General features: G+C 48.7%; 1 protein-coding gene across 1 annotated transcript in view; it reads left to right on the top strand.

Annotated features, from left to right (window-relative positions):
* Positions 1-9017: 9017 nt before the first annotated feature.
* NALF2 (NALCN channel auxiliary factor 2) overlaps positions 9018-22094 on the top strand; it is a 28515-nt gene continuing 15438 nt past the window's right edge. Inside the window, exon 1 of the mRNA XM_004595210.2 lies at positions 9018-10150. Within this exon, the coding sequence (XP_004595267.2) occupies positions 9293-10150 (858 nt within the window). The 5' untranslated portion in view covers positions 9018-9292. The remainder of the gene's footprint in view (positions 10151-22094) is intronic.

Raw genomic sequence — 22094 nt, 5'->3', positions numbered from 1 at the left:
CACCATCACAAACCATAGCCTAACCCCCCCCCCCCATTACAGTCTTGAACATAGAAAAAGTTCTAGTGTTTCAAAATATGGACTTGCAGAGGAGTTTCTGTGAAGGGAAGGAAGTAATAACATTGCCTCAATGGGGCTTGGGTCCTAGTGATTTCTTCCATTCCAAAGAGTGTTTGAATCCTTTTCACAAGGCTACTCTCTATATACAACAAAATCTCAAAAAATCGCATGGTTTTGGGTGGCAAAATCTTACATTACAATCCATCTAGTCCATTTTGTGATTATATCACAAGTAATCATTCGACCTTTGGTAATGTGCCTGTTTGAAAATAGCTTTATTGATGGGAATTCATTATCTTTAGATTCAGGCAAGAGGGAATTAGCCTACTTCACACATTGTGGTTCATGTTTTCCTGCAAAGCACAGTCACACTGGAAGATCTGTTGGGTAACTCCATATCCCTGTAATGGAGTGTGTATGATTTCACTTGAAGTGCCCATCCATTAACTCTCTCATTCATTCAATAAATACTGAGCATCTATGTTCCAGGAACTGTGCTCAGTGCTAGAGAAACAAGAACAAAAATAGACATGGTTCCTGTTCTGATGGAGTTTAGAATTCAGTAGGAGTGATAGTTATTAACCAACAAATGATATAGATAGTGGAAAGACAAAGACAGCCCTATGAGAAATACAGTGAAGGAAACTGATATAACTTGGAGGAACTGGCCAAAGACATCTTCACTGAAGAAGTGATATTGGAATCAAGATCTGAGTATTAAGTAGGCTTAGTCAGGCAAAGTGGATAAAGGCAAGAAGTGGAGAGAAATGTTCTGGTTAGAGAAATTAGCATGTGCAAAGATTCTATAGCCAAGGAGGCCAGCGTATTTGAAGCTAAAAAGCACTGAGTGTGGCTGCAGCAAAGAGCATGAGGGAGAAATTGATGTGAGCTAAGGCTGGAGAAGTTTAGGCATGACTTTAAAGGACCTTGTGGGTTGCATTTATAATTCTTCCTCATAAGGATCATAGAAAGTTTTAAAATATAAGGTAAATACATGATCATATTTATCTTATGAAAACACTCTGGCTTGCTATCTAGAAAGTGAATTGGAATGGAGAAGAATGGGAGAGGAAAAATGAACTGGAAGGGAGAGGAAAGAGAGGAATGGGACACTAGTCCATTGTAATAAAATCAGAGATGATAATAATATGAATAAAGGGTTGAGGCCAACAGTGTGGCTGCAAATGTGTTGATGCATCAGATACTTTTATAAAAGCAAAACAAATGGAACTTAGCAAAAGATTGGATGAGAACCAGTATGCACAAAGATGACTCCTATGTTTCTAAATCACATAATCAGGTAGTTAGGGGTACCAATTCACTGAAAAGGGGGAACTCTTAGGGAGCCAGATTTGAAGAAGAAAGTCATAGCATATTTTTGAATGCACTGATTCTGGGTTGTGTCTAAGTCATCCGTGCAGAGATGCAGATATGAGACAAAGGCCATGGACAACGATGAAAATTCCTGGGGAGAGAGTGTATGTGAGAAGAGAAGGCATCCATGAAAAATTCTAACATTTAAAACCAGTGAGAAAAATGAGTCCCCAAAGGAGACTAATTAAGAAATTCTCAAAGCAGTAGGAGAAAAACAATGAAAGGAGGCTGATAGCAGAAAGATGTCTTAATAAAGAGGATGTGGTCAATAATGTCAAATGGGGAACCAAGAGAGAGAAGAATGGAAAGCATTCTTGGCTTCTGTCTAGCCTAGTCCTAGATGTTATAGGCATTTCATGAGGGCACTCAATCAGTTTGTCTCTCAGTCTCTATTACTCTGTCCTTCAAATACACAAATATACTTAAAAATAGACAGCACCTAGGAGGGTTATGGAAAAAGTGATGAGGGCTTGATTGAAATTGGGCATGGTGGAACATGGAATTTGTGACACTGGAGGTAGCTCGTTGAGGTGGAACAAAAAAGATGAAGAAATTTAAGACATCCAGGAGGCCCATGATATCTCCCCCTGAATCTGCCTATCTATAGACCAAATAAGCCCAGGGTCTTCAACTCATCCTTACACAGCATGGCTTGGCGTTCGTGTACCAATCTGGTGGCTCAGCTTTAGATACCTTCCATTTCATCACTGCATTCCGTTTTTAAAGGAATTGTCCAGAATGGATCACAGTGCTTCCGGTAGGATGTAACAAGTATAGAGAAGGGCAAAACCATCTCTTCTCTTGTTCTGGCTCTATACTTCTATTAACGCAGTCTAAAATCTAATTACCTCTTTTGGCAGCATCATCATTCTGTTGGCTTGCGCTGGTGTTATAATCAAATCGAGGTCTTTTTCACATGTGCTGTTGTTAAACCAGGCAGGTCTCTTCTGTCCTGCACTAAAGCAGCAAACTCACCAAGTCCTGTAGTTTCTAGGAGAAAATCAAGCCCAACAGTTGAAGCCCAGTATCTGAGGGGGTTAGTAATAAAGAAAAGTGGTCCATGCAAACAGTTTGCAATTGAGGTTCATGGAAGATGCTATTGGTTGCCTGCCCAACAGTGATTTCGCTCTTCTTCCTAACTTAGAGAATGCCAACTATGTTCAGCATACCAATGTACCAATGTGCTCAGCTAAAATTATTGATTTCCCAGCTTCCTTTGCAAGTAGTGATGTCCACATAATGTTTGTAGTACAAGAGATATAGCTGGCTGTAATTTAACAACAACAACAAAAAAAGACTGAGCCCGGTACAATGGCTCCATAGCTAAACCCTCATCTTGCAAGCACTGGAAAACCATATGGATGCTGGTTCATGTCCTACCTACTCCACTTCCCAGCCAGCTCCCTCCTTATGGCCTGGGAAAGCAGTAGAGGATGGTCCAAAGCCTTGGGACCCTGCACCTGCATGGCAGACCCAGAAGAAGTTCCTGGCTCCTGACTTTGGATCAGCTCAGCTCTGGTCTTGTGGTCATTTGGAGAGTGAACCAGTGAATGGAAGATGTTTCTCTGTGTATCTCCTTCTCCCTATAAATCTGACCTGCCTCTCTAATAAAAATAAATATATATTTTTTAGAAAAGACCATCTAAAGGTCCTTTGTTCTCATTCTTCTTGCTCCTAGCCCATTCCCCTCTCTCTGTCTTGAACAGACATGAGGCCCAAAGTGGCAGTAGCTATATTGTGACTATGAGGCAAATAACCCAAGTGAATTAAAGTCTACCTTAAAAATGACAGGGATGAAAAATCATGATTTTGATGACAAGTCAGCTGTGGATTATCCATCAGGAAATATCTTTTAAGAGTTGTTATTTCAATAATAAGAAGACAGAGGTGGGAAGAGATCTTTCATCAACTGATTCACTTCCCATATGGCTACAACAGCCAGGTCTTGGCCAGGCTACCGCCAGGAGCCAGGAACTACATCCTGGTATCCCACATGGGTGCCATTACCCAAGAACTTGAACATCTTCTGTTACCTATCCACATGCACTAGCAAGAAGCTGGACTGAAAACCTAGCAACTTGAATCTGTAACATCAGTCTGAGAAACTGATGTCATAAGTGGTGGCTTAATGCACTATTTCACAAAGTCACATCTCAAGGGAATTATTTAAACTTGTAAAAGTTCACTTGAGAGAGAGTGAGCTCTAAACAGAGAGAGAGAGCTCCCAACCTCTGGCTCAGTCTCCAAAATGCCTGCAAAGATTATAAGTGATATAGGTCCAAAGTCAGGAGCCAGGCAAACAATCCAGGTCTGCTACAAGGGCATGAACCCATTTACTTGAACCATCACTTGTATTTTCAGGGTCTGCATTGGAAATACATTGGAGATAATCAAACATAGATACCTCAGTGTGGGATCTGAGCATCTTAACTGGTAGACTAAATGTTTACTTCTTATAAGGGGAGTTTTGTTGACAGATAAACTTCCATTTATTTAAGTCATCATTACAGAGTTGTCTATGATTTGCAACCAAAAAGCATTCCTCATGGACATAGGATTTATAACAGGAAAATGGGATGTGTAAATGGGAAGGCAAGCAGGATCAGAGGAATACAGAAAGAAGGGACATTTAGAAGTACAAGTGAGCAGTTAGAATCAGAAAGGTCTGTCTAGAGGCCACAAGACCTTAGTTCCTGGATTAAGGTTTGAGGTCAGGACTTCCTCTCTAGCTGGTGAACTAAAAAATGGGACTGGGTCATGTGAGGTGCCTGGGGGACTCAACAAGAAGACATGAGACGGAAGGTTGGGATCAGAAGTAGAGAACGAAGTAGATAGAAGCTCTATGAAAACTTAAGATCAGACTCAGCCAACAGAAAAAGGTTGGCTTAATGCCAAGTTCCAGCATCCAAGCTAGGATTATTTCAATCCTTCCTGTTTTTAGAAAGGTGTAGCCTGCAGATAGACAGAAAATTACTTCAACTTCAGAGGGAGAAGGGGGCAAAAGCCTAGAAGCTGCAGCTCAAGCTGCGCTTTAGTCATCCTGACGCTCTTCTCACAGGTTCTTAGACACTCCCCCCAACCCTTAATTACTTGCCTGTCTTTGTAGCTCTTGTCCATGACCTTCTAAGATTTGAGCTTAACAGAAGGCTCCCTGTGAAATCACATCGGTTCCTCTAAATGGCTTCTACTTTATCTTTTCTTAATTGTTAGCATTTCACCAGGCAAAATCTTGCCTTCCTCCTTCTCCAAATTGTGTACACCTATCTCTTCCTCCCACCCCCTGCCAGGTAAGAGGGATTCTTCCTGGGCACCCTGGGTCCCTTAGGAGTGACTCACCTTTATTTTCTAGTTTTAGCCTCTAGTGAGGCAGGTGGAGAGGAAAGGCTAGGAAGATGATTGGTCAGGGCCCACCTGCTGTGTGGAGCTGTGTGCGCTGCCCCCATCCCACCCCCACCTTTGGTTATTCTACCTCAAGGGCTGGTTAGAGACCAGTCCCTTCCCTGCTCCATCCTAATTTCGTGTGTCACCTAGAATGAGGGAATGAGAGCCTTCTCTGGCTGCCAGTGTGCTTGCTACCACCTCCCGTTTGTGTGCGGTGGGTATTCTGTGGGTAAGTTATTGTTATATTGTGCTCCTGTGCTAAATGGACCTTTGTGAGACACTTTTCATCCTGTGTGCTCTGGGGGAGAGGGAGGGAGTCTTGCCTGAGTGACTTCTCACAGAAAGCTCCAGAGGTGCTCAGAGCTGATCGCCTAGGCCTGGCAGGCTGCCCTTTCATTGGCACTCGGCGGTGTCAATCACTGTGGCCCTGCCAATCAGCTCTAACCTAGGTGTCTGAAAGCGATTAGCCTTCTTTGTTAAACAGAACACTGAACCCTCCAAGGACTAAACAAAGACTGACTCCAATAGACAGTCTCTAGGAGGGCTGGGGCAGCCCTGTCAGTGTCCTGGAATCCTTTGATTTCACCCTCCTTCTTTGAAGCTCCTCTTTATTCCTTACATCTAGGCCAGACCTAGGTCCCTCCAATTCCCTCTTTCTCATTTTCTTTCCCTGTGCATTTCTGCTCTCTGCCCTCAGTGCTTCTGCCTTTGTTCAGTTCTCAGCATCTTTCAACCCCCCCCCCCCCCCGGGGCTAACTAGTCTGGCAACTGGTTCCCGTGCCTCTAGTTTCACCCCCTCCAACCCAGTCTCCAGGCTGCAGCCAAATCAATCTTCTAAAAATACAAATCTGATCGTGTCAGCTCCTGCTGAAAACATTTCAACCTCTTCCATGGCTCCTAGTACCCTTGGGATAAAGTCCAAACTACTTAGCATGGCACTGAGGGCCCTTCTTGAGTTGGCTCCTGCCAAATCCCCAGTCTCATTTTTTTTGGCAGTGCTCCCGCTTCCCACGTAGTCGCAATGAACTGCTTTGCAGGTTTCAGAACATGTATTTCCTGGCTTTGCTACTGGCCTTTACACATGACATCCCCACTGCCTGGAACATCATTCACATGCCACCTTTTCTGTCATCTGTCTAGTCAGTTCCTATTCATCCCTAAAACCTCAACCAAATGGTTTTAGCCCAAGACACATATTTTATTCATGTCTGCATCGCTGATATTGACTACAACATTTGAAACATAATAGAATTTCAATAGATATTTGACAAACAACAGCACAAATGTAATATTCCAGCTCAAGTACACAAAATTATCTCTAAGGGAAGCTGGCAAGAGCTGATGGGTCCTTCGCTCCATGAGCAGCAGGTCCCACTCAGGAGCATTCTCATTGCATTTGCTTACACTTCCTTCTGTAACATATCTGCCTCCCTAATTTAACTGTCAGCATCTCAAAAACAGGGCTATATTTGATCCACCGCAGGAGCCCATCTAGCCCCCCCACCACGCCCCAGCACAGTGCTCAGAACATAATCGTGTTTCCCAAATGGTTGAGAGTTTTCTTTCTGGTCTCATATCCCCTTCCCCGCAGACACCTCACTCCCTTCCTCGCAGGCACGATCCGCATAGTTTAACTCATGACTTAACAAACATACAAGTCCGCTATTTGTCCCTGAAAATGTTTCACGCACATTCCTCTCACCTGCGGTGCTTTTCCCACCCACCCAAATCCTGCTACTTCATTAGGAAACTAACTCCAAGGCTCTCTCTTCCAGAAACTTTCTTTGCAACCAGGCACTCAGTCCAGCTGATGCCGAAATACTGTAATGATTGTCAACAACATTTCTTGAAGCCTAGTATCCCCTCATGTTAGGGAGAGGCAAGTCTTGGTGTTGTAGTTCAGACGCTGAATGTCCCCCAAGACTCATGTGTTAAAGGCATGGTTCCCAAGGTGGTGACACTGGGAGATTTAAGAGGCCCATTAGATCACTGAGGGTGGGCACAACGGGAGGGGAATTCTCTGGTGATTTCTGCATCTTGTGCCTGCCTACTCCCTCTGCCTCCAGGATCACCATGTGGACCCTTGCTCTGAATGCATTCAGTCCCACGCTTGCAGCATGCTATTCACATTTGGAGCTTTACAAAGGCGGGCTCCAAGTAACTGCTTTCTCTTTACAAATTAGCTGCCTTGGGTATTTAAATCATCATAGTAATGAAAAGCTAGAAAGAAAAAAACTCACTGAGGAGTGCACAGGTTACTTGGCGGTAGAACTACCAACGGGTCTCAAGTCTCCAGTCCATGACTTGGTCCACAAACCAACAGCTATGTCTTATCTTTTAATACAAAATATATTTTCCCCGTTACGGTAGAAGTAATTTTTCGCACTTCTTCATGTTTCTAGTGCTTTGCTGGCATGTTAGTAGAGCTTTAAAGCTAGCCTGCCAGGGGTTCTATGTTGGCTGCATCGATTACTTAAGGCAACTTAATCAGCTTCTCCCTTTGTAAATGGTGATCGCTGTAGTCCCTATGTCATAAGGTTGTCATGAATATAAGATGGGCAATACAAGTGCCTCTGGTAGCACCTAGCACATAGCATGCTCTCAATAAGGGCTTTTTCCTGTATTATTATTTTTTTTTCTGTCAAGGGTCGATTAAAAACGAGAACATGAGAGTTACTGAGAGTCAGAAGCAGCGAGGAAAGGAAGTAGACCGCAGGATCCGTCTGAGCCCAAACAAGGTTAGTGGCGCCGCGGCCGGACGTTTGTACGTCCGAATTCCTAGTGCCATGTGACTCTGTGAGGGCCCCAAGCACATGGTTCCCTGCCGCCAGCGCAGCTTCCCTAACTCTCGCTCAGCTATTCTCAGCAGCCTGTAGGGGGAGCCAGGAAGCTAGGACCGGGGCTGGGGGGAGGCTGCTGGCAATCTTCCTAAGGGTAAAAAACGACACCCTCGCACTACTACCTATGTTAGCCCACTGCCTTGCCCTCTCCAGGACGCTCTCCAAGCTCGGTCCTCCTCGGCAGCTAAACTGGGAGCTGTCCTTCAGCACCAGTAGCCGCCTCGGCCTCGGGCAGGACCGTGAGGGCGACAGCAGAGTTGGGGACACGGGACTGGTCCGATCTGCAGCCGGTTCCAGTGTCTCCTAGTCACGGGGACGGGGGAGGCGACCCGGGGAGGCGGCGAGACGTTATGGAGACGCCTCCTGTCTCTGGTCCCCGACAATCACCCACAGAAGTCTCTTAGCCTTCGGGAGCAAAGAGGGGCGGCTCCGGGGAGGGAGGAGGGCGCCCAGGGTAGTGGGGGAGGGGGAGCTCCCGGGCCTGGGACTCAGCGTGTGGCGTGTTCACTCGGGGAGCAGGCGGATGAACGGAGGCACTGAAGTGAATGGAGTTGGGGGTGGACTGGAAACATCCCCAAACAGCACAGGCTGCAGTCGGCGGGGGCTGGGGTGGGGTGCGGGCGAGGGGTGGGGGGGGGAAAAGAGAGTCCTGAGGCGCAGGCGCAGTCGGGGCCCCGGTCCCGTTCCCTCCTCCTCTCGGTGCCTCTTTCTCCGCCCCGCTCCCCCAAACACACTCGCACACGGGCTCTCAAGGTGTTCTCCGCACAGCGGAAGATGGCGACAGACTGAGGGGGTATAGCCAGCGGGAGCCACGGGGCCGTGCCGCTCGGCGGCCGCCACAGCGGTGCGAACGAGAGGCGGAAGCGAGAGGCGCACTAAGTAAAGCCCGGTGTCCGCGTCCGGTGCCTGTGGCGCTGCCGGGAGCCAGGTGGCCCGCCCGAGCCGGAACTCCGGGAGCAGCGGGTGCGGAGCCGGAGCGGAGCCGGCCCGGGACCGACCCGGGTCAACGACCGGAGCGCGAGCGAAGCCCGAAGGGCCGGGCAACGGACCGGCCGGCCGGCCTAGGAAGGGAGCGAGCGAGGAAGGGAGCGGCGCGGAGCGGTCAGCGGGCGGACGGGCGGGAGAGGAGCGGCGCGGGGCGAGGGGAGCGGAGCGGAGCGCGGCGGCGGGGCCCGCACGGCGGCGCTGAGGGGCGCAGAGCTGCGCCGAGCCGAGACGGCCAGAACAGAGTGCGAGGCGGGCGGCCGCCGGCGCGGAGTGAAGTGGCGCGGAGCCGAGGGCAGCTGAGGGGCCCGACACTATGAGGAGTGCGGCGCCGCCGCCGCAGCCGCCACCGCCCCATTGCCCCGCACCGCCCCCCGCCGGGACGCCGGGCAGCGCCTAGTGGGCCGGGCGGCGGCGTCCGGGCGGCGAACGAGGGAGCGCGGGAGGGGCGCGGGGACGGCTCGAGAGCGCCCTGCAACTCCGGCCTGAGCGGCGCCCCGGACCGGCCGGCCTGTCTGTCTCACCATGCATCCACCGAGGTAAAGCCTGGACGGCGCCGAGGAGCGCGGAGCGGCGCGCAGCCCGCCCGCCCGAGACGGCCGTCCGGCCTCGCTCCTGCCTACTCCCTCCTGCCCGGAACCCCCCCCTGAAATATGTTCAGGGGCGCTTGGATGTGGCCCGGGAAAGACGCCGCCGCGCTGACTATCTGCTGCTGCTGCTGCTGCTGGGCTCCCAGGCCAAGCGACAAACCTTGCGCCGACTCTGAGCGGGCGCAGCGATGGCGACTGTCCCTGGCGTCCCTGCTCTTCTTCACCGTGCTGCTCGCTGACCATCTGTGGCTGTGCGCGGGGGCCCGGCCCCGGGCCAGGGAGCTGAGCAGCGCCATGCGGCCGCCCTGGGGGGCCGGCCGTGAGCGGCAGCCGGTGCCGCCTCGAGCGGCGCTGCCGTTGCCGCCGTCGCCCGGCGGAGCTACAGCGTCCCTGGGCACCTGCAGCCCCCGATACAGCAACCTGACCAAAGCCGCCCCCGCCGCCGGCCCCGGGCCGGTCTGCCGCGACGTCCCAGAACCCACGGGACTGGACGCAGCTTGCACCAAATTGGAATCTTTGCAGAGACTTTTCGAACCGACTACCCCGGCCCCTCCTCTACGACCCCCCGGCTCCCCTCCCCGGACCCGGGTCGAGTTCCCCCCCGCCAAAAAAAACTTGCTCAAAGGCCACTTTCGGAACTTCACTCTCTCCTTTTGCGACACCTACACGATTTGGGACTTGCTGCTGGGCATGGACCGTCCCGACAGCCTGGACTGCAGTCTGGACACCCTGCTGGGGGACCTGCTGGCCGTGGTGGCCAGCCCGGGCTCCGGGGCCTGGGAGGTATGTAGCAACTGTATTGAGGCGTACCAGCGGCTGGACCGACATGCTCAGGAAAAATATGATGAGTTCGACCTCGTGCTGCATAAATACTTACAGGCGGAAGAGTATTCAATCCGGTCGTGCACGAAAGGCTGTAAGGTAGGGACCGGCGGCTGCGGCCCCTTACAACTGCCAGGGCGGCAGTGGCGGTGCCGCCGGCTGTAGCGGCAGCGACCACGGGACCAGGAACATAAAAAGGTCTGGTCTCTACCCAGCCCACCTCTCCCAGGGTTCCCGGTGCAGCTCCGCTAAGTGCCACTCCCGGGATCCTCCCTCGGGAGGGGGCTTCGGGGACTCGGGTCAGGTAACCACCTGGCCAACTTCTGTACATCCGGCCCTTCGGGGACCTTCTGGGCTGAGACTTTCTGGTACCCCGCCCCTGCACCAGGAGGGACGGCTCTCTGGCCAGGGGGGTGCCGAAAGGGAAAGGGTGGCGAGAGGAGGAGACGTTGTGCTCCCGTTATAGCCTTCGTGCTAAACCAGCGGTGCTCTCCTCTCTTCCTGAGCTGGAAACGGAAGTTCTGAGGCTAGCTGGTGCAAGGAGGAAGGCCAAATGCAGGAGGAAGAGTATTTAAGAGCCTAACCCTCAGCCTTTGGCTCCTGCCACCGGGTGAGAGGAAGGGCACGCTTGGGGGTAGGGCCCACCGCACTGTTGACCTTACATGACCAGAGGTGGCCCGCGCGGGAGAGAGCCGAGACAGATGGAGCCTGAGAGATACCTGTCTTAGCCCAGGAGGGAGCATGCTGGCCGCTCTCCCCTGACAAAAGGAAGAGCTGGGAGCAGCGAACGGGGGGGGGGGGGGGCTCATCGGAGAGCCACGGAAGCTTGGTGCCTTCCCAGCGCCCCGGAGTGGCAGTGGAGGGAAAGCTAGCTTTTTCTGGCTATTGGAGACAGGCAGCCAGTAGCGAGGTGAGGCAGCTGCAGAGCAGCCTGTCTGGAGAAGAACAGAATGTTACGAAACTTCTTCACTGGCAGCAGCATTGTTCCGGACAGTTGCAGTGGAGGGCTATAAGCCTTTAGACCCAATGCCACTTCCCTGCTCTCCTGACCTGGCCAGATGGCCTGCCCTGGGGGAGGGAAGAAAGAACAGCAAGGTCAAAGGGTCAGGTGACAGGGAGACCAGGTGGCTTGGGGACCTTACACATCCTGGAGCAGCAGGGCGAAAGCCAGTGAGGAAGACACTTGCCTGCTAGCTTAGCTCATCTCCCTTCAGAGGTTTGGGGAAAGGGGAGAAGGTGTCCCTTTCCACGGTGATATGACCCACGGTGACTTGGGCAAGCCTTTCATGCTCCTGGTGGGCTTCAGAGGGATTTGGGACAGGGGATTGAGAAGGAAAGAAGTGACTCCTTGCTCCGAACTTCACTTTCTCCTTCTCCTTTTTCTTTTTCTCGTAACCTAGCAGTCTCTCCCACCTCTCTCAGTCTCAGCTGACTCACTGCCTCACTCAAACTACCAAATGAGATATTGCACTTCTTAAAGGTATACGGGCAGATACACACACACATACACCACACACATGCCGCTGTATACCATCCCCACCACTACCACCGCCACCTGAGGAAAGTCACATAGAGATTGACAGATTGTCACACCACAGACCCATAGAAGTGGACGTCATGTCACACACATGCACATCTTCCTAAATGTCAGGGACATGCAAACAGAGGTATTGCCACCTCAAAGAAGGACACGTTGAATTTGGTATATCAAAATACAGACGAACACTTTCCATAGTGGCAGACAGATGTGGTTCACCAGCAGAGTAAAAGATGCCTGTCTGTTATGGCTCTCCCTCCAATCCCATGGCCCCAACTGCTCGCTCGCTCTCTCTCTCTCTCTCTCTCTCTCTCTCTCATTTGTGCACGCCAGCATGAATGAAAGCCATACCACGATTTCCCATAGGACTTCCTTCAGAGCTGGCTCCAAGCTCTGACTGGTCCTACACTAAATCACAATCTCTCACATTGTCTTTGCCAGGCAGGAGAAAGGCAACTGATCTCTCCGATTCAAGAGGCCCTGTCATCTCTGTGACTTGTTACCAGTATGACCTTGGGCAAGTCTTTTCACTTCTGTTAGCTTTCCTTTATAAAACGGGTATAATAATCCTTGCTATGCCCACTTCCTGGGTTTTCTGTGAGATCTGAGTGAGAAGAGGTGACTGATGGTTTTTGGTAATAGAACTTCATATCTGACATTGATGTACTGCTTGGGGTTTCCAAGCCCTCTCACATACATTATGCAGTCACCACTGCCCAGGGTAGTCAGTCATATTAGCACCATCACCCCTGTCACAGACGAGGAAACCAAGGTGCAGGGGGATGAGACAGTCAGCCCTAAGGTCACTAGGCTCATGAGCAGGAGTGCAGGGACTCTGAACAGCATGTTCTGGTGCAAAGCTCATGCTATTGTCATGGCCTTTGTCAAGTTCCCTTTGGCCCGCCCTCCTCTCTTTTGTCTCCTTGTCTCTCCTGTGAGCAAGCAAACTCCTCCTGCTCTCTTGCTGCCTGCTGTGCTGGCAGAAGGGCACTGCCAGCTCCACAGCTCTCTTCCGGTCTTTCCCACCTCTCTTCCAATGCTCTCTCCTTCTTCAATAGATCCTCAAGGGCTCTCCAAAACAGCTATCTTATGGGCATTGAGGGGAAAGACAGCCTGCTCTCCTCTGCTTCCCTTTCTCCTCGCTCCCTCACCCTGACTTCCCCGCAGGCTCTCTTTGCTGGCCCAGAGCCTGTTCCCATCTTTCCCAGCCTCCAAGGTTCTTCTTCAGCTCCCACCCAGAACAAGATCCTTGAGAAATGATTCCCACTGTCAGAGTTTCCCCAGAGTGGGAGAGCCCTGAGCCCCAGGCCAGGATAAGGAGGCTCCCTCTACTTCAGGAAACCAAACCTGGAGGCCCTCCCTTGTTTCCAGAAACCTGTCCTTCCCTCTTGCAATGTCTGCCCCTGTTTCCGGCCACACGGGGCCCCAAGAATCATACCTGTCCTCGCTGCTGCCTGTGACACCTCCCAATTTAGTACCAGCTGCAACATTTCCTTAATGTGCGACTGACTTCCTCTTTCACAGCACAACGATGTTAACCTAGGCAGGACCATGCTCATCCCCACCCTTGCTTCTCCCAACCCCCGGGGCCGTGCCCCACCAATCCTTTATCTTCCTGTGTAACCCCTTGTCTGGCTCCCCCTTTCCCCTTTCCCCGCAGAAGGTTACCAGACAACCACCTCCTACCTCACAGCACTCCATCCTCCTGGTCCTGCTAGGACCCTGCCTGGTTTCTCATGGCCTCTTCCCCCATCTCTGCCTCTTTCCTGCTCCCAATTCACAGCGTTTTGTTTGGAAGGAGTGGAGGAGGTGAGAGCAAATCTCCAGCTTCTGTTCCATAGCTCTTGATCCAAGAGGGCTTAGAGGCCTCAGGGAATGACAGTTCTCAGCATTGTTACTGGCTCTGGGGCTGCATTAATCAAGGCTAATCCCAGGAAGGGATTGTACTTTACTCTGGATTGGCCCACACCCACCTGGCCAGCTGTGCGTTTGTTTCTGGGTCTCACTCTGACCAGGGTGTGGAGGAAACTGGAAGCCAAGTTCAACTGGAAAGAGTTTCAGGATGATTTCATGTGGAGAAGAGGAGACTCAAGACGTTGTTCTCTCTGTCCCCACACCTCAAAGCCGTTGTCTAAGAAGCAGATCCCGCTTGGCCTCTTTGTAGGTAGAAAGTTCTAAGTTCCAAGCTAGCTCTTTGATTTATTACGTACCAGGTGACCTTGAGCTTTGGACTTCAACTCTCTGAGCCTTGCTTTTCTCATGTGTAAAATGGGGCTGACCTGTCCCAACAACCCCGTGAGGTCATTATTCACAAGAAGTTTGTACAGCCCCGCTGGGCCTGACGCATCAGGGTTGCTTGGTTAAGTTTCTTTCTTTCAAAGAAGAGACTGACTGCCTCAGGAGGAAGTGAGCTTCTGCTTCCAGGAAATGCCTGGCCTGATCCAGGCAGACCCCTGCGGCAGATGCTGTGGTACTGAAGCCAACACTAGATTTGGGGGATAGTTGGCCCAGGTAACCTCTGTGGTCTCTTTCAGCCGAGAAGCAGAGTCTGCCCGCCGAACAGTGGCATTGGCTGGGGAGAGCTGGGGAAGAAAGTTGAACCTAACACACCCACACACCGGGAAAGGGTGGGAGGCTGCCAGAGCCAGCGCCTCGACTTCTGCCCATCCCCACTGGGGCCCTGCTCTTCCTCCACTCCGGCTGGCAGCTGTTTCTGCCTCACTGCCTTCCTCTCTCCTCCCACCTGCCACAGTTTTCCTGCCAAGCAGGACTCCCGGGCTAATGCTGGTTCGGGATGTTGAGAACTGGGAACTGAGGGCATTAGGCAAAGGCCAGGAGCTCCAGTTTGGTCAGTGGCCCCTGTTGTCACTCCCAACTGGCAGGCAGAACACAGTGCCCTGTAAACAGCCTTCCTGACCCAGGACTCTTAACAGCCTGAAAGGGTGTCCTGCTCCCTGTTTTGAGGGTGGAGGAAGGAGAGACAGTCAATAAGCAATCTCCTAGGAACTGTGGCAAAGGCTGCCCTTGGGGAGGCGCCTTCTGATCTGCAGAAGCTCATCTCCTAGGAATGTCTGTATGGGGTTCTGAGAAGGGCAAGAGACAGCGAGTTCTGAAGTAGAGACAGACAAAAGGTGAGATTTATAGTGAAGTTGAGGACATAGTGAATTAAGGTTGGCAGTGGGAAAGTTGCCACTTGGGTCTTTCTAGCCCCCTTACTCCCACAACTCCCATGTTCCTTCCACAATATAATCATTCCTTTTGCCCCTCATCAACCTACCAACAACCCCATAACCTTCCCAAACATCTGTTTATTACCCTAAACCCTTCCCAGACCACCCTGCATCTCTCTCTAACCCATATCGCTGTATGCACACTCCTTCAACCCTTGCTTTTCTGGGTGCCTCCACTCATATCAACCCATTAACCTACTCCATATCCTCTCCTCTCTGCCATCCATCCTATCCCACTCCACTGTGCTTACCTCCCATCACCCCCCAGTCCCTCCAATCTCTACTTCAGATTCCCTCTTTTGACCTCTGTCCTTCACCCCTTCTGGCTCTCCATACCTTCCTGCTCCCCTACCCCTCGTACCCTTCTCACCATTGACTTCCCAACACTCCCCCTGCCTTGTCCCTTCTTCCACAACCCTTACATCTTCTGGACCTCTCTTCTTCTGCCCCCTTTTCCCTCCCTACTAAGTTGCTCTCCCTCTCCCCTCTCTCCCTTTTCTACTTCCCACCCAGGGTGGTCATGTGTGTTAACACACACACACTCAGACACAGACACACACTCACAACATACATCCCCCAATTTTCATGGCTACTTCCCATCCTTCCCGCAGGCTGCTGCCTGACTACTATAGTCACCATAGCAACGGGAACCTCCAGAAAGGATAGACTGGTATCTCCTGAAAGTGGAGGTGGGGGTTGAGGGGGGAGGAAGGGAGCCAAGCAGCCTCCCACCCTCATGGCATGGCTGGCAAAGTCTGCTAAACACAGTCCAAGTGGCGGTAAGAAAAGGGAAGACAGTGAGTGTGGCTAAGATGCAAAGAAGGTCAAGGATTCTTGAACAAACACAGTCCAAGCATGAGAGCATCTAAGCCATGAGACAGAGTACAGACTGGTCTTCTGAGCAGACATCAGTACCTCAGGGAAAGGGCATGCCCACTCTTCTGTATGTGGGTGTGGAAGCAGGTAATGCTTCAGACTCAGGGGTGGGAGTTTGCCCTAGAAAAACTTGTCCCTCTGGGCAATTTTTTTTTGTGCTTCTACCCTGGCAGCTATTTACCTGCTGTGTGCCCATGCAGACTGGGCATCAAACCTGCCCTTGTCTGCTCATCTTTCAGCTGTATGCAGATTCCACATGCAGCTGTTTGCTGAAAGCTGGGGGTAGGGCCAGGGCTTCTACTTGAGAGGGGTCTGTATGTACGTGAGCCACCAGAAACACCATTACCAGTGCTAGCTGGATAGGCTTCTGGGGAATGGTTATGTTTGTTATGTATCTTATGGCTACAGGCACACAGAACACAGAATAAAACACTTTTTTTCCCTCTTTGCACATAAGAGAGGGCTCAGAAAAGCATGAATTGAGACATTGAGCCAGGTTGGTGCTTACAGGAGAGCAAGGGCGCCCGCTAAGCTACAGCTGGCCCTGGGAAGAGGAGTTACTTTGGAATGACGGGGTCTGCCATGGCCAACTCTCCAATCGGAATGGGATTTGGAAAATAGAGCCTGAACCTGAGGCACAAATCTCTGGGGCGGAAGATGAGGCCAACCAGTTGCAAGGAAGGATAAGAAAAGGAAAGGGAAAAGAAAGCTGCAAGTTTTTGAATACTAGGGACTTTACATATGTTTCTGAACCCAGTTAATCTAGACAGCTGTTCTAGGACGCACATATTATTGTTCCCATTTTACAAATGAGAAAACTTAGGCTCAGAGAGACAAAGTTGTCTACTCAGGCCACACAGCTAAAAAGTTGGAGGATACAAACTCAGGACCATTTTTCCTGCAGTGCAAAAATGTTTAAAGAAAATGTTAATAATCTCCAGCTGTCAGAGGCAATATCTAGCTGGCTACTGAGTTGCTAGACATAGAAGCTGGGCTGACTGGAGAGGAGGCCTAGCAGAGCCTTTTGGCAGGTTGAGTGGCTCCAATCCAGAGTAAGAACCCACCAGCACCCTATTTGCTCAATATCCCAGTCTCCTCCTTGAGACCCAGTGACAATTACTGGTATCCTGAATGCTGACCGGAAGATGACAGTAAGTGAGGTAGTCATTCTCTGCTTTTTCTTTTGGTTCTGCAAATGACATGAGAGGAACTGGGTTCCTCTGGCCTAGAGAAAAGGCATGTGGTTGCTTCAACCAGTTCGTGGAAAATGGAATTTTTTTTAATATATATTTTTATTATATTATTTATGTATCTGAGGTGAAGGGGGATATTGAGGGAGAATCCCCACCCAGTCTCCCACCCGCCCAAGGTCCCAGATATGGGGCATGCTGAGATACTTGCTCAAGTGGTCTTAATAGTCTTCCAGTTATGGATCGCTGCCAGTCACATCCCTCCCAGCTCGATTAGGTCATTGAAGAAGCCACTGATTGTCACAGTCCATCATGGAGTCTTCGTTTGCCCAGTATTTCGCTGCCCAACGTTTAGCTGAGGTGGTTGATTGACCTGTTCCGTCCTCCGTCCTCTCTTAGCCAGGGCTCTGAGTCCAGCAGTTCGATTGGGGAGATCACCAAAGAGACTTAGAGGTATTCCCAGATCAGATTCCCGCATGGGAAAATGGAATTTAAGGTGGTTTTTTTGTTGTTGTTGTTTGTTTTTTGTTTTTGTTTTTTGGTACCAAAATTAACTTCTCTTAATTGCATTTTCCACAAACTTTTTGAAGTATCCTTGTATCTCCGTCATATTCTTAGCCTCAACCTGCTGAAGATGTCAGTTGGGACAGGAGGAGAAAGGGTACCCTAAGCAGGTTTAATACAGGTCTGAAGCATGCCCAGTACATGCTGGTAGAGTTGGAAGGGAAATGCAATGCAATTGAGATCATGTCATGCCAGAACCTGCTAATGCCTGGCTTGGACTTTAGACTACCAGGTGGGTCAGTCTTGGCATTAGATTTCTAGGCTTTTCTTAGAGGTTGAAGGAAGTGGCAATTCAGCGAATTCTGCTTGGAGTGGAACATGTAGTGATAGTGGGTGTTACCAGTGTTTCCTCTCTCACAAGTAGATACCATGGCTGCCTGGCTGATACATGAAAAATGAGCATATCTGCTTAATGTGGAGTTTAACTGAAACTTCCAATCCAGTTAATTCTTCAGAAATATAATAGACTGCGATTCCTTGCTCATGTGCACTTTTTTCTTACCATTTTAACTATTGTAAGTATATAATTCAATGACATTAAGTGTATTTGCAGTATCGTACACCCATCTCCACTATGCTTTTCTAAAACATTTTCCTCCTACAAAACAGAAACTGTACCCATTAAACATAACTCCCATTCTTCTTTACCTCCAGCCTCTGATAAACACTCTGCTACTTCCTGTGTTTATGAATTAGATTGTTCTAGGTGCTTCTCGTGTAAGTATAGCCATACACTGTCCATTTTTGTCTGGTTTATTTCATTCGTCTTGATGTTTTCAAGATTCATCCATGTTGCATGTTTCAGTATTTCGTTTCTTTCTGTGGCTGTACAATATTCCATTGTATGTACCTACCTCACTTTGTTTATTTGGTGGTACACATTTGAGTTGCTTGCATCTTTTAGCTATTTTGAGTAATATTGCTTTGAGTAACATTGATGTACAAGGATATGTCTGAGCTTCTGCTTTCACGTCTTTTGGGTATACACTCAGAAGTGAAATTTCCAGATAATATGACAATAATATATTTAATTTGAAAAAAATATTTATGAGGCCAGCATTTTGCAACAGTGGATTAAACCACCTGTAATGCCAGCATCCCATATCAGAGAGCCAATTCAAGTCCCAGCTGCTCTGCTTCTAATCTAGCTTCCTATTAAACAGTGAGTGAGAGTCCAAGTGCTTGAACTCCTGCCACGCACCTGGGAAACCCAGATGGAATACCTGGCTCCTGGCTTCAACCTGGCCAAAGGGGAGTGAATCAGTGGTTGGAATATCTTTCTTTGTCCTTCTCTCTGTCACTTCACTGTCAAATAAATAAAATAAATATTTAACAATAATTTAATTTATTTTAAAGGGGTAGTGATAGATAAGCAAACATAAATCTCACATCTACTGGCTCACTCCTAAATGCCCTCAAAAGTCAGGACTGGGCCAAACTGAAGCCAGGAATTTGGAACGTAATTCAGATCACCTATGTGCATGTCAAGGACGTAACCACTTGAGCGATCACTTACTGCCTCCCAGATGCACCTTAAAGGAAAATAGAATCAGAAGAAGAGCTAGAATCTGAATCTGAATATGAGGAATCTGAATCTCAATATGAGGAATCTGAATCTGAGATGTAGGCGTTTTTTTTAAAAAAGATTTATTTATTTTATTACAGTCAGATATACAGAGAGGAGGAGAGACAGAGAGGAAGATCTTCCATCCGATGATTCACTCCCCAAGTGAGCCGCAACGGCCGGTGTGCGCCGATCCAAGGCCAGGAACCAGGAGCTTCCTCCAGGTCTCCCACGCGGGTGCAGGGTCCCAATGCATTGGGCCGTCCTCCACTGCTTTCCCAGGCCACAAGCAGGGAGCTGGATGGGAAGTGGAGCTGCCGGGATTAGAACCGGCGCCCATATGGGATCCCAGGGCGTTCAAGGCGAGGACTTTAGCCGCTAGGCCATGCCACTGGGCCCGAGATGTAGGCTTTTAACTGCTATACCAAACACTTGCCCCTGTGTTTAAGTTTTTGAGAAACTGTCATCTTCTTTACCACAGTGTGTGTACCATTTTACATATGTGCCAACAATGCACAAGGATTCTGATTTCTCCACATCCTTGTCAACACTTACCATTTTCTGGATTTTTAAAACTATAGCCATCCAAATGGGTGTGACTGTATATTTGTTACATAGGTGAAATCATACCGTTTTTTACCTTGCTATTTTAAGTGGTTGTTACATGGAGTACGGTTCATTGTAGCTAAACATTTATAAATATCGTTATTGATGAGTGTACAATATTCCATCGCATTAATGTAATATAATGTTACTTAACAAGTAGCCTATTGATAGATATTTACATTACTTCCAACTTTTTACTATTACTTCCAACTCTTTACTATTATAAAAAACGCTGTGATGAGTATCTTTGTTCCTAAATCTATGTCGGATCATATTCTTTTTCACTACTAAATGTTATCTCAGTCATTTTTCTTCTCTTATTTGCCGAGTTTTTGAAATCACAAAATAATGTGTGTTCATCGTGACAAATCTTAACAATACAGAGGTAAAGAAAACATTAATAATCCTCTTGTTCACTCCCCTCCCAGTCCTACTGTCCTGAGGCTACTGATGTTAACAATGTGATATATATTCTTCTACCTCTCTTTGTAGGCTTACATAAACATCTACACACAAAGTGACATTTTCTTTCTTTTGCATACAAATGAGAACATCAATATTAATTCTGCAGGATGAAGTTTTGGAACTAGACTTATAGAATCAGAGTATTCACTTTTTAAAGGCTCTTAACATACATTACCAAATTTCTTTCAAATCACTAAACTGTTCTACTTTTTGCTTCCTCTAAAAGTGTGGGATTAATTTACCACACTTTTCGTACTGGATATCGTGTCTTCAAAGCTTTACTAATTTAGTAGTTGAAAAATATTATAAATATGACTTTCCATATGCATATCTTAGGTCAGACATTTGTTGTGCTTCTTCTGTGAATTTTCTGTTCATTTTTAAATTTATTGTTCTTATTGATTTGTATGAACTCTTTGGTATGCATTAATGACATTAACCTTTCTCCAGTCAAGTTCGTGACAGAGTTTTTTCTTCATTTGCTATAGGCATCTTAGGTGGGAACAAGGAAAGAAGGGAACTTGATGGCACTTTCTGTGCTTTAGCTTATTTAATTCTTACAATTCCTTGTGAAAAAAACACATGCTTTATCAATTTTACAGAGGATAAGGCAGGCTCAGAGAGGCGGAATGACTAGCTCAAGGTTATCCAGCTGGTAAGAACTGGAATTGGAATTTGACTTGCAGCAGACAATGAGAGTCATTGTCTGTGCTGGTGTAATTATACTGTAGGTAAAGTCTTGTGCCCATTGCTTCACAGATTTCATTTACAGAAACATATAAGCTCTTCTTTCCATTTTATGATGGGGAAAGTGTAGATCATGGAAGTCAAGTAATTTGCCTAAGGTTCTATCAATTATAGACCTAGGATTTTGGCTCTAGGGCCATTTGAGTTTAAAGGTGTTTGGCCCTTCTTCCCCTCCCACGTGCTGCCTCTCCAGGGACCTTCTTTTTGAATCCAAACAGAGGCATAGAGTGGGGAAGCGCTTGATTGGCAGTCACATAGCAATAGCAAAGAATTTTCAACTCTTTAAACATGACCTGTCCAAATTCATACAGCTAGCTAGTGGCAGAATCAGAACCTGAACCTAGATATGACTAACTCTCCATATGAGTGGATCAGTGGCTTCTCAGGTGAAGAGCACTCATGGAGTATGTGGGGGAGAAGGGGCGGACAGGTGGAGTACATGACTTCCCTGAGAGCTTAATGAAGGAATGTCTCTAGCGTAAGAGTCAATCAGGGCAATATTATTCCAGAAACCATAAAATGGTAGGAGATGGGCGTAGCACAGTAGCCTAGCGACTAAAGTCTTTGCCTTGCACGCACTGGGATCCCACACGGGCACCGGTTTGTATTCCAGCAGCCCTGCTTCCCATCCAGCTCCCTGCTTGTGGCCTGGAAAAGCAGTGGAGGACAGCCCAAAGCCTTGGGACCCTGCATGCACATGGGAGACCTGGGGGAAGTTCCTGGCTCCTGGCTTCAGATCGATTCAGTTGCAGCCATCGCCATCACTTGGGGAGTGAATCATCAGGTGGAAGATGTTTTTCTCTCTCTCTGTCCTTCTCTCTATGTATCTGACTTTCCAATAAAAAATAAATCTTTTTTAAAATGGCAGGAGTTGGCATGAGAGAAATTATGTTCCAGGACAAGAAAACCTTTCTCGTTGAGATAAATACCCTCCCTTTACCAGCTGCCAAAGATTAGAGCATAATAGCCTAGGGATCCAGGTAGGAAGCTAGTGGCTGTCTGAGAAGCAAAACTGTGTGTGGGGTGTGAGAGAGAGACAGAGAGACAGAGGGAGAGAGGATAAAAGAGGGCATTGAGAGAGGAATGGAAGTGGTAATTTGTAGCCCCTAATATCTTTTTTTTTTAAAGATTTTATTATTATTAGAAAGCCGGATATACAGAGAGAAGGAGAGACAGAGAGGAAGATCTTCCATCCGATGTTTCACTCCCCAAGAGAGCTGCAATGGGCCGATGCGCGCCGATCCGAAGCCGGGAACCAGGAACC

The sequence above is a fragment of the Ochotona princeps genome, chromosome X, assembly GCF_030435755.1.
Source record: "Ochotona princeps isolate mOchPri1 chromosome X, mOchPri1.hap1, whole genome shotgun sequence".
Lineage (NCBI taxonomy): Eukaryota > Metazoa > Chordata > Mammalia > Lagomorpha > Ochotonidae > Ochotona > Ochotona princeps.
This window is presented reverse-complemented; position numbering and strand designations above follow the sequence as displayed.